This window comes from Lampris incognitus, chromosome 3 (assembly GCF_029633865.1).
Source record: "Lampris incognitus isolate fLamInc1 chromosome 3, fLamInc1.hap2, whole genome shotgun sequence".
Lineage (NCBI taxonomy): Eukaryota > Metazoa > Chordata > Actinopteri > Lampriformes > Lampridae > Lampris > Lampris incognitus.
The window spans coordinates 73,524,484-73,537,137 of record NC_079213.1 but is presented as its reverse complement, the minus strand read 5'-3'; the positions used below and the strand labels follow the sequence as shown (position 1 = coordinate 73,537,137).

Below are 12,654 nucleotides of genomic sequence, written 5' to 3'. Positions count from 1 at the left end.
TATTAACCAGTACCGCCTGGGGGAAATGGGGAAAAATGTATTCTTTTGGTGCAAAAACAAGATAGTTCATGACACCTCAGTTTGAAAATTTCCAGAAATACTCTTGTATTTATTGTAAACCACTGTGTCTATTTTTGACTATTTCATGTCTTTCAATCTATCTATCTATCTATCTATCTATCTATCTATCTATCTATCTATCTATCTAGAGGCAAATAATTACTTTGCATTAATCACTTGGGGAGATAGTCAAATTGCCTTTCAATAGTTACCACATAATGATATCTCAAGAAGAGAAAAACACCTTTATTTACCTTTGAGTAAACCCAGTTGATTAGCTTAAATTAGATTATCATAAATTAGAATACTGCAGATTCCCAAAAATGAAGCAATCTATTTTAAAGCAATTACACTGTTTACCCCACACAATTAAAAAAAAGTAAAGAATAAATAAATCAAAAAATAAAAATCATTGGATGAGTTTTATTTAATATTTTGAAACCCCTCTGCAACAGGGTTTGCTGTGTCACTCTTGAACATTACAACAGGTGTGACATCACAGGAAATTATTATTATGCTCACTACTAATTGGAGAAATCACCTCACTATGAAGCTTCTAAACTAAAACAGAATCCAACGTCACCTGCCCACCAGTACAGTCCCATGTATCCATCAATGTTCAGGGTGAAGAAGAATCTCCTCAGGCCCCAATCATGATGGATGCTGTTGCATTTTCAGGACTTAGTGAAGATAAAATTACCCCTCAGAGTTTAGGGCCATTTACAGACCTCATGGACAATGTAAGTTCAGTTGTAAAAGCTTTGATATGAACAGAACCAGAAAGAAACCAAATTGTTTGAGTCAAATCTGAAACGCATTATGAGCATATCATATATCATTATAAAGTTTTCATTTTACCAATTCTCTTGTAATAACGATTCTTCTCATTCGGCAAAACCAGGAGTGTTGGTTACCACCTTGTTTCCAAAGATATTTTTGCTATTAGTAGACCTCTATGGATGTACCAAAGCTTCATGAAGAGTTATTTACAGATACGCCACTGTGATGGGAGCAGTCATATAATACAACATTTACTGTCATCCTGCTAAATCTGTTCGCTGATAGCCCTGCTTTTGCCTTGGCTGAAAACAAAAGGTTGTCTGCATTGGAATTCCAGATGTGACAATTTTCACTGGGGAAATGTAAATGAATCCCCAACTACTCGGGTGTTGCTGCTTAGGGCCTGAAATTGTGCTGCTTTGAGTCGGAGGGGGACAACAACTTTTTTCCATTTTAACAAATGGGCCAAAGGTATACGTAATCGAAAGTGTTGCCCCATTACCAAATACAAAACACAGGACTGGAACCTGCTATCTCTCCCAAACTGATTGGCAGGTCTCCTAATACAAGGCCTGACAATAAACGACAATTAAGTCTGAGTTTTTAATGTCCTCTGATGCTGTGAAGGTTTATTTACAATGATACTACTACTAATACTAATACTAATACTACTAATACTACTACTACTACTACTACTTTTGGCCGCTCCCGTTAGAGGTCGCTCATGGGTTTATGTACAATGATAATGCTTGTAAACATTGGAGTAAAAACAGCCCATATAATCAATTACGATGGGTTTGCAAAAACACAAAATGCTTATTTTCCAAATCTAACTCCAAGTCCTCTGTTAAATATAGTTCAAGTTTATGCGGCTGCATAAATCCCAGATTGGGCTTTTAGTTTGATAATCTTGTGATAAAATGTCACTCAAACCTTTTCTTTGTACCTATTGAACATCCCTCGGCTCACTTGTGCCACTCAGGCAGGAGAATGAGGGCACAAACACCACAGGGGTGTAATGATGTAAACTACTACAACTACTACTACTACTACCACTAATACTTTCGGCTGCTTCCGTTAGGGGTCACCACAGCGGCTCATCCGTTTCCAACTCTTCCTGTCCTCTGCATCCTCCTCTGTCACACCAGCCACCTGCATGTCCTCCCTCACCACATCCATAAACCTCCTCTCTGGCCTTCCTCTTTTCCTCTTCCCTGGCAGCTTTTCAGCATCCTTCTCCCAATATACCCAGCATCTCTCCTCCACACATGTCCAAACCATCTCAATCTTGCCTCTCTTGCTTTGTCTCCAAACCGTCCAACCTGAGCTGTCCCTCTAATATACTCGTTCCTAATCCTGTCCTTCTTAATCACTTCCAATGAAAATCTTAACATCTTCAACTCTGTCACCTCCTGAACTAAATGATAAGAACATTTCAATTCCTGTCAGTGTTTCGTATTTTCAAAGCGGGTATCAACACAAATGTATAATGAAATAGCCAAAGGAGCGATAAAATATAACATAGCCATCATAATTCAGTATACGTTAATAGAACTGGAGACACATTAAGTAAAAACCCTTGGCGTGAACTCACGTTTGCAGCGGTGTATATAGACAATAAACTAGACTGGGCTAAGAACCCTGATGCCCTCTCCAATAAGGGACAGAGCCGTCTCAACTTTTTGAGGAGGCTTAGGTCCCTCAACATCTGCCAGACAATTCTTAAGATGTGGTATGAGTCCATGGTGGGCAGTGCTCTCCTGTTTGCTGTTGTATGTTGGAGCAGCAGGTTGAGAGTAGCAGATGCAAACAGGCTCAATAAACTGATTCGCAAGGCCAGTGACGTTGTGGGGTGGAACTGGATTCTCTGGCAGCGGTTTCTGAGAGGAGGATGCTGTTTAAATTATGTGCCATCATGGACAATGTCTCCCACCCACTCCATGATGTGCTGGTTGGGCACAAGAGTATTTTTAGTAATAGACTCATTCTGCTGAAAAGCACCACAGAGTGCCACAGGAGGTCATTCCTGCCTGTGGCCATCAAACTTTAACACTCTTCTCTCAGACTCAGGCAGTCAGACACTGAGTTAATTGTCATTGGAATTGCCCTGTCGACTTTTATTTGTGCTGCTTGTTTTGTGCTGCGGTAGTGCAGTATAGGTAGTGTGTTATGTGTACCATGCTTGCTGATATATTTTGTTCTTATTTCTATTTATTCTTTATTTCTATTTATTTGTTTTTTCTTGTTTCTATTTGTTTTTATTTTCTTATCTTGTATCTTATTAGTTTTTAGTTATTAGAGTGTGAGTGTCTGTAATAGAACCCAATTTCCCCTCAGGGATAAATAAAGTATCTGATTCTGAGTCACCCAATACCGACTATGCAGTGTCTTTGTCCATGTCTACGTCCAAGTTTGTGTCATCCTGTGAAGTTTTTATTTTGATCTTCGATTTTTTTTTATTTAATTTTTTTAATGGCTGGGAGAGCTGGTGTTGGATCAGCTGGGAGAGCTTGGTCTGCTGTTTCCTGTGGGCTCGGGGACCACGGCCCTGCTTGGAGCTGCACCCGAGAGGAAACACCGAGGCGGTGAGGCGGTGTGGTGGCGGCCTCGCCTAGCATTGACTGTGCAGTGTTTTAGTCTGCGTCTGCGTGGAATTTTTGGACCGTGTTACACCGAATGGACTGTGTTGTTAACGCTTTGTTTTGTTTTTTGTTTTATTTTTTGCTTTGCTCTCTCTGTTTTTGTATGTTTTTGGTGGTGTCATTTTTGGAAATTTTGGATATGTGTTTTTATCTTTGTGTTGCACTGCTCTGGGCTGGGTGAAATGAAATTTTGTTTCTTTTGTGTACGCAAGTACATGATAGAAATTACAATTAATTGTTCCTGATTCCTAATTGGAGAATATGTTAAATAAGTGTTTTAGCCTATGATGGGAAAATGCAGCTGTAGAATTGGTTGACATTACTTAACTAGAACACAAGAAGTCTTTATGTGCGCTCAATAATCCAGGTAAGGAAATCACAGAAAGTTGAATCAGTTCATCTGGACACAACGTTTATTGAGAGAGAAATGTTTCATTACTCATCTAAGTGACCTCTTCAGTCCCAACTGACTGCAGGTATCTCCACCCTTATAAACAGCAAGGATGAATGTGTGCACATCCTTGATAGGGAGGAACGCTGGTTTGAACGGGGAGTCAAAGAGGCCACTATGTGAAGAGGGAACGACCATCCCTGAACCGACAGGGGAGGCTAAGAGTACATCTGTCACCATCTTACAATGCTGTGATTTCAACACTTCCCAAATCCTCAGCGAATAGGACACACGGCCATTGAAACTCTAGTCAGGGGTATCCCGCGAACGGGTTTAATCCGGCCCGCGAGATGATTTTTGCAAAGTATAAAAATGAGCTGCAATTTTTCAATGAAAGAAACTGCTGTTCTAAATGTGTCCACTGGATGTCGCAACAGCAATTCTGTTAAGCAAGCAAACTGTTTATACCGGGGTTGAGCAAGTAAGTACAGCTAGCCCGGAGCTACCTTGTCGTTCTGCCTGCACTATTACGTCTTCTACTTTGAACATTACGTGCTTTGCCACCCTCATCGCCCCAAAATGTCTTTGTCAAAAAAGAGAAAAGTGGACACAGAGTGCAGAGTTTTCCAAGAAAAATGGTCATCCTCCTATTTATTCACAGAAGTGAATGGGAAACCTGTGTGTTTGGTGTGTTCACAGCATGTTTCAGTGCTGAAAGAATATAACCTTCATCGCCACTATGAGACTCTTCATGCCGACAAATACAACAACTTGCAAGGACAACAGAGAAGAGAGAACGTGAATGAATTGTTGGCGGGTCTGAAGAAACAGCAGTCTGTGTTTACTCATAGCCGAGAAATCAGTGACGCTGCAGTGAAAGCCAGCTACCTTATTGCTAATGAAATTGCAGTGGCTTCAAAACCATTTAGTGAGGGTGAATTTGTGAAGAAATGCATGCTGAAGGCTGCAGAGATTGCGTGCCCTGAAAAGCGTCAGGCTTTTGCAAATATCAGCCTGACAAGAAATAGTTGCAGACAGGATTTCTGATCTTTCGCCGGATTTGGAAAGCCAATTGAAGCGCAAAGTAAAGTCATTTATTGCGTTTTCAGTTGCAACTGATGAAAGCACGGACATTACAGATGTTGCGCAGCTGGCCATATTCATCTGTGGAGTTGATGACACTTTGACCATCACCGAGGAGTTCGTGGAGTTGGTGCCAATGACGGATACCACAACAGCAGCGGATATTTTCACTGCACTCGTCGGAGCGCTGGACAGGGTCGGAGTGGACTGGTCCTGCGCTGTCAGCCTGGCTACAGATGGCGCGCCATCAATGATTGGGAAAAAAGCAGGTGTTGTGACAAAATTCAGAGAGAAAGTGCAGACTGCAAATGGAGGATGTGATTGTTGGACTTTTCACTGTATTTTGCATCAGGATGCATTGTGTTGCAAGTCCTTAAAGATGGATAACGTCATGAAGGTGGTCGTCCAAACTGTTAATTTCATCCGATCCAGAGGCCTGAATCACCGTCAGTTTGACAGCTTTCTCAGAGAAAAAGACCACAACTATGGCCTGCCATACCACACTGAGGTAAGATGGTTAAGCCGAGGTGCTGTGCTGAGGCGTTTCTTTGATTTACGAGGAAATTGAACAGTTCATGGAAAAAAAGGGCAAACCAGTGTTAGAATTTCAGTCCACAGAATGGATGCAGGACCTTGCATTTATGGTGGATGTTACAGAGCAATTGAATAACTTGAAAAAAATGCTGCAAGGGCGCAACAAAGTTGTCACACAGTATTATGACAGCATATGTGCGTTCCAAGTTGAAGCTGTCATCGTGAGAGACACAACTCGCAGCTGGTGATGCAGCGCACTTTCCTTGTCTGAAAGACGTGTGCGTGACCCAACATGCCGCGGACATGAAGCGGTTCAAAGATAAAATAACGGGACTATTGCGGGAGTTTGAGCAACGCTTTCAGATTTTTGGTGAACTGGAGAAAGACTTCAAAGTTTTTTGCTCACCATTCACCTGAATGCCTCTGATCTGCCTATCAACATCCAACTTGAAATAATAGATTTGCAGTGTGACTCAGATTTGAAGGGCAAATTTGCCACAGCTGGCTTGGACACATTTTATCAGTATCTCTTGCCAGGTTACCCCAACTTGACAGCCCTTGATGCAAAAGTGTTGTGCATGTTTGGAACGACATATCTTTGTGAGCAAGTTTTCTCTGTAATGAGCATCAATAAAACAAAGCTGTGCTCAAGGCTCACGCACAAGCACTTGAATAACATCCTAAAATTGGCTGCCACTCAGGACGTGACGCCTGATATTGACGCACTTGTGAAAGCTAAAAGATGCCAGGTTTCAGGAGTAAAATAAACAGTGGGTAACCCCACTTAAAATGCTCCATGAGACACTGCACCCTGATATAGTTCTGTGAAAATGGTTTTCTTCTGTGGAGATTTAAAGAAAGTGAACAGTGTGTGATTTACTGTAATAATGTCAGTCACTTCAGTTAATAAGTTTGGTTTGTTGAAATTGTTCATGCGTTGCACAGATTTTCTTTTTTTTATCAATAAATAGTGTAGCCTACAAGGCAGGGAGTAACTCAACCCTCTTGAATAGTTTCTACCTCAGTTTGTATGGTTTGGTGAGTTAGCACAGGATTAATAAGTGGAAATGACAAATAAAGTATTTGATACCTAGAAGAGTTGTTTGTATTTTGTTCAATCCCAGATAGGCTGTGACTTAAAGTTGCTTTGTAGATATACTGAGACGAAGTCTAAGTTCCAATCACTGAGGCATTGTGTTCTTGAAATTGCACCATTTTTTTCCTCAGAATTTTCAACTAATTTGAAGTGTTTTGTCAAGAGAGGATTATTTGTGATGTGTACATTTTCAGAATGTGCTTGTACTGTTTTGGACCAAACTAAAAGAAAGAAAAAAATCTGAAGTTGTCGTTATTTTTAAGTTATTTTGCCATGATTTTACTGGTCCGGCCCACTTGGGAATAGATTTTCCTCCATGTGGCCCCTGAGCTAAAATGAGTTTGACACCCCTGTTCTAGGTAATGGTCACACCAATTTGCATATGAAACTGATCGTTGGTTTCAGTCTTTATGCCACTGTATTGTTTATAAGGGTGGGGATACCTGCAGTCAGTTGAGACTGAAGAGGTCAGTTGAGACTGAAGAGGTAGATGAGTGATGAAACGTTTTTCTCAATAAACGTTGTGTCCAGATGAACTGATTCAACTTTCTGTGATAGGACACAAGAACTTGTTGACTGTAACATAATGAGTAAAATGTGTGGATGCTGAACATCATCTAGACCATCATCAATGGTTTACTCTTACAATTATATGTAAGAGTAAACCATTCCCCGGGCGTTGCACGGCGGCTGCCCACTGCTCCTAGCTACACAGTTAGGATGGGTTAAACGCAGAGAGTGAATTTCATGGTATGTATGTACAAATGACAAATGAAGTGAATTCTATTCTATTCTATTCTAGACTATAGCATATATGCTAAATTCATAGCAGCAGGTGCATTGCCAGCATTCAAGAACACTATCAAAGAAAGTTGAATCAGTTCATCTGGACACAACGTTTATTGAGAGAGATGTTTCATCAATCATCTAAGTGACCTCTTCAGTCTCAACTGACTGCAGGTATCCCCACCCTTATAAACAATACAGTGGCACAACGACCGAAACCAAACATCAGTTTCATATGCAAATATGGGTGTGCCATTAACTACAGTTTCAATGACCATGTGTACTATTCACAGAGAATTCGGAAATGTTTGCAATCAGGGCATTGTAACTCAAATTCAAGAATACTGTGCAATACTACGACCATATGAGATACTATATGTGAAGTAACAGAATAATCATGACAAAGCAAAAGGTGTGTAATTATTACACTTTCATTCACATCTATTGCTCCCTTAAAATTGCGAGGCAATTATATTTGTAAAACATAAGATGACAAAAACACTAAAGAGCAGTAAACTAATTTTGCGCACCGTCTCCTTTTGTTTGCAATTAATCAAAATGTTTGATTTCGACAATTCAATATGCCAGAGCATGCTCTTTCAATTCTCTTTGTACAAAATTGATTGGTGAACATAATACTCGCCATACCAGGAGAAGTGAGTAAGTTTACAGTGGTTGCTTTTTGCATTACAAAAGCTATAAAGGTGGGACGATATTGCGGTCGAGGAAACAGTTCCACATTGTTAGCATAAAGGAAACGTCAAAGAGGAGGAGACAGGTGAGGTACCTGGATACAACGAGGGGGAGAATCAGCATCTTCAGCATCCTCATCAGCAGCTCTCCAGGAAATTGGAAATACTTCACCTCCTGCAGTGAAGAAAAACGAAACGTCAAAAAAGGGCATGAAAGTTTTTTTTAATTTTTTTTTATTTCTTTTTATGTAATATGTTTTTCTTTGGGCTGAGAGGGATTTTTGTTATGACTGGCACATATGCTCTTGTTTGCTCATGAAAGCCTCTCAAAAACCAACTATAATCAACAGTTCATAGTCCTTCCACGTAAAAAAAAATGCTTTAAGGGAATATGGTTAAATTATCTTAAATATCACTTCAATTATATGTAAGAGTAAGATTTGGCTTGATCTGAGTCTTACTTTTATGTTTGATGAGACAGTATAATTTACAATTTTGCTTTTACAAGACCATTGAAACAGTGACTTGGGTATTGGAGAAATGGAAACCAACTAAAATGTACATTATCCCTGCTGCTGTTTGGGAGACAAACGTTTTCTTCAAAAACTTTTACAGGACACCAGTCTATCCATCAATCAGCCAGATTTCTCATTACTCATATATTCAATGCAATTTAGTTTATCAAGAAATAACATGCCCAATCCTCTGTGTGTGTGTGTGTGTGTGTGTGTGTGTGTGTGTGTGTGTGTGTGTGTGTGTGTGTGTGTGTGTGTGTGTTTGCAGCGTGAGTGGCAACTGTGAGGTGGACCTGGGGTGGGGTTGATTATCCACAGTCAATGTCATAATTGCTCCAGTTTGCATCCGGCCAATTACCCCACTCTTCCGAGCTGTCCCGGTCGCTGCTCCACCCCCTCTGCCGATCCGGGGAGGGCTGCAGACTACCACATGCCTCCTCCCATACATGTGGAGTCGCTAGCCATTTCTTTTCAACTGACAGGCAGGAGTTTCACCAGGGGGACGTAGCGCATGGGAAGATCACGCTATTCCCCCCAGTCCCCCCCCCGAACAGTCACCCCGACTGACCAGAGGAGGCACTAGTGCAGTGACCAGGACACATACCCATATCCGGCTTCCCACCCACAAACAAGGCCAGTTGTGTCTGTAGGGGACGCCTGACCAAGCCAGAGGTAACACAGGGATTCAACACAGGGATTCAAACCAGCGATCCCCATGTTGGTAACGAAACCAGGTGCATACAACTACCAACATGAGCATTGTAAGTGACTGTAATTAAGGGTATAATTTTTCTTCACGATTGCATATGCGTGAAAAATCACTTCCTCTTTTAAAAGGCACACTACTGAGTGTAGATGGAATTTGTGAGATGGATGGATGGATGGATGGATGGATGAATGGATGAATGGCTGGATGGATGAGCAGCTACAAAAGGTCTCACATAAAAAGAGAATGATGTGTTTCCATAGCAGACGACTGATTTTTACATCAGAGAGTGAGAGGTTTATTTATTTATTTATTTATCTATTTCCCTGCATTCATCTCTGAGTTTTGTTGCTGGGTTTGTCATTGGTACCAATGGACAGCGGTTTTCTATAAACCGAGTGTTGCCTTGAGCTTTCAGACGCTGCTTTATATTCTTTGCCAAGGTCAAACCGACCTTGGCCATGTTCTGAAAATTTGTAAAAGCTTGGTCAGCATACTTTAGGTATCAGCGCTTGGTAATCCAGCCCACAAACCAAACCTGCAACTGTACTATGTGCACTTATTAATGAAGTACCAGGGGACCTGGATATAATAGGAGACAGCTGACATATGCACCTCATAATATTTTCATCACGTTGTGTTATGTTCTCTAAAAAGTCTTCATTTTCTTCTGTTAATTCTAGCTCCTATCACACAAGCGTACACATGGTACTGGGATTGGGATGATAGTACATTTGTCAATCTCAACATTTTTTTTTTTACTTACATGAACACTGCATTATACAACTTCATCAAAAAGCCCCAAAAATATCTTTGCCATTATAATAAATCGGACTGTACTTGTATTATTCAGAGGTTAATTTGCAGTTTTATTGAAAAAAATAAGCTGTGGTGGCACAGTGATTTAGTAGTTAGCACACAGAGAGCCTTGGGTTTAATCCCACTTTTTGTCTGTGTAATTTCCATACCCCTTATATGTTTTGTTTTTTTTGCGGGTGAGTATCCATTTTGTACCAAAAACCTAACAAAAAGTGAACCAGATACAAAATCAACATGAATAATGTATAGATGCATTAGCTGAAGTTGAAAACAAGCATCATGGTGGTGATTTCGAACCAGTAGCGTAGCCAGAAATTAGTTGAAACTAGGTGGCCGGGGAGAAAACTATGTGTGCATGTGCTAATTTGTGCGTGTATGTGTGCGAAATGCACATGTCCGTAGATAAAAAAGGATGAATCCCAGACGAAAACGTAATACTTCAACTGCAGGTTTAATGAGGAAAATATAGGCTCGGTACATAATGTAGTTCCGGCAGTCCAAAAGATATTCTTTACAAAAGATACAATAGCGGCTCAAACATGTGTCTCGTTACAAATGAAAGATACTAGCAACAGCGTATAGCAACAGGGGCTCAGACATGTATATCAAGGTAATGGCCAAAGGTGGGGACTAGTTCCCATAAACGCAGAGCCTGGTAACCTTATGTCATGACTGGCACTAAGCCTAACCCCAGGGTTCAACATAAGATTTTTCCAGGGTTTTACTTGCTCCATGTATATTTTTACTTTCCCGGAAAACCCCCCCCAAAAAAAACACTTTTCCATAAAACTGTTAAGTTATTAATTGTATATACATCAATGGTTCATCCAAAGAACTGATTCATTTTCTTAAAACATTTTCTCTCGCTCTATACATACATTTTTATCTATCAATCACAATCACGATAGTGATCAATCACTATCTCTGAGAGGGATGGAGGCCAGCCTCATAAGAAATTGTTAAGTGCCACCTGGGGAGAGAGGATTCTCTAGGGCAGCGTTTCCCAACCCAGTCCTCAAGGAACACCTATCCTGCAGATTTTCATTGTAACCCTGCATAGGTAGCCCTGCTTGTACTTACTCAACCAATCATCTCACAGCACTTAATTATGCAAGATGTGCAACATCTGATATAATTCATTGCTGATTGGTTGAATAACTAGAAACAGGTACCTACAGTGGGGAAAATCATTATTTGAGCCCCTGCTGATTTTGTAAGTTTGCCCACTTACAAAGAGTGCAACAGTCTATAATTTTAAGCGTAGGTTCACTTTAACAGTGAGAGACAGAATATGACCAAAAAAAGTGGAATAAGACATTGTATGAATTTTATGAATTTATTTGCATATTTTTGGTCCAAAATAAATATTTGAACCCCTGGATGAACATTATGTTAATATTTAGTAGAAAAGGCATTATTGGCCAGCACAGTGTCAAATGGTTTTTATAGTTTCTGACAAGGTTTGTGCACATTTCGGCAGGGATGTTGGCCCACTCCTCCCTGCAGACAGCCTCCAAATCGTTCAGGTTTCGAGGCTGTCGCCTGGCAACCCGAATTTTAAGCTCCCTCCAAAGATTTTCGATTGGATTCAGGTCTGGAGACTGGCTAGGCCATTCCAGAACCTTGATGTGCTTCTTCTTCAGCCACTCCTTGGTTGCTTTGGCGGTGTGCTTTGGGTCGTTGTCGTGTTGGAACACCCATCCATGACCCATCTTCAGCGCTCTCACTGAGGGAAGGAGGTCTTGGTCCAGAATTCCACAGTACATGGCCCCGTCCATCCTCCCCTCAATGCGATGGAGTTGTCCTGTCCCCTTGGCTGAAAAGCACCCCCAAAGAATGATGTTGCCGCCCCCATGCTTGACGGTGGGGATGGTGTTCTTTGGGTTGTACTCCGTGTTCTTCACCCTCCAAACACGGCAAGTTGAGTTGAGCCCGAAAAGTTCTATTTATGTCTCATCCGACCACATCACCTTCTTCCAGGCCTCTTCTGAGTCGTCCAAGTGTTCATTGGCGAACTTCAGACGGGCCTGTACATGTGCCTTCTTGAGCAGTGGGACCTTGCGTGCGCTGCAGGATTTTAATCCATGACGGCGTAGTGTGTTACTAACCGTTTGCTTTGTAACTGTGGTCCCAGATGCCTTCAGGTCATTAACCAGTTCCCCCCTTGTGGTTCTGGGATGATTCCTCACCGTTCGCATGATCAGGGACACCCCACGTGGCGAGATCTTGTGTGGAGCCCCAGACCGAGGGAGGTTGGCGGTGGTGTGGTGTTCCTTCCATTTCCTGATAACTGCACCGACAGTTGTTACTTTCTCTCGAAGATGCTTTCCAATTCTCTTGTAGCCCATCCCAGCGTTGTGCAGGTCTACACTCTTGTCCCTGGTGTCCTTAGACAGCTCTTTGGTCTTGCCCATGGTGGAGATGTTGAAATCTGATTGATTGGGTGTGGACAGGTGTCTTTTATACAGGTAACAAGGTGATGCAGGTGTATTTTATGTGGGTAATTAGTTGGGATTGGGGGTGCATCTTAAAGAAAAACTAACTGGTTTG

At 41.3% G+C, this 12,654-nt stretch overlaps 1 protein-coding gene across 1 annotated transcript in view; it reads right to left on the bottom strand.

Annotated features, from left to right (window-relative positions):
- Positions 1 to 12,654, bottom strand: part of slc1a7b (solute carrier family 1 member 7b) — a 144,106-nt gene that overhangs the window by 67,078 nt on the left and 64,374 nt on the right. Inside the window, exon 2 of the mRNA XM_056276042.1 lies at positions 8,160 to 8,239. Coding sequence (XP_056132017.1) covers positions 8,160 to 8,239 — 80 coding nt within the window. The remainder of the gene's footprint in view (positions 1 to 8,159; positions 8,240 to 12,654) is intronic.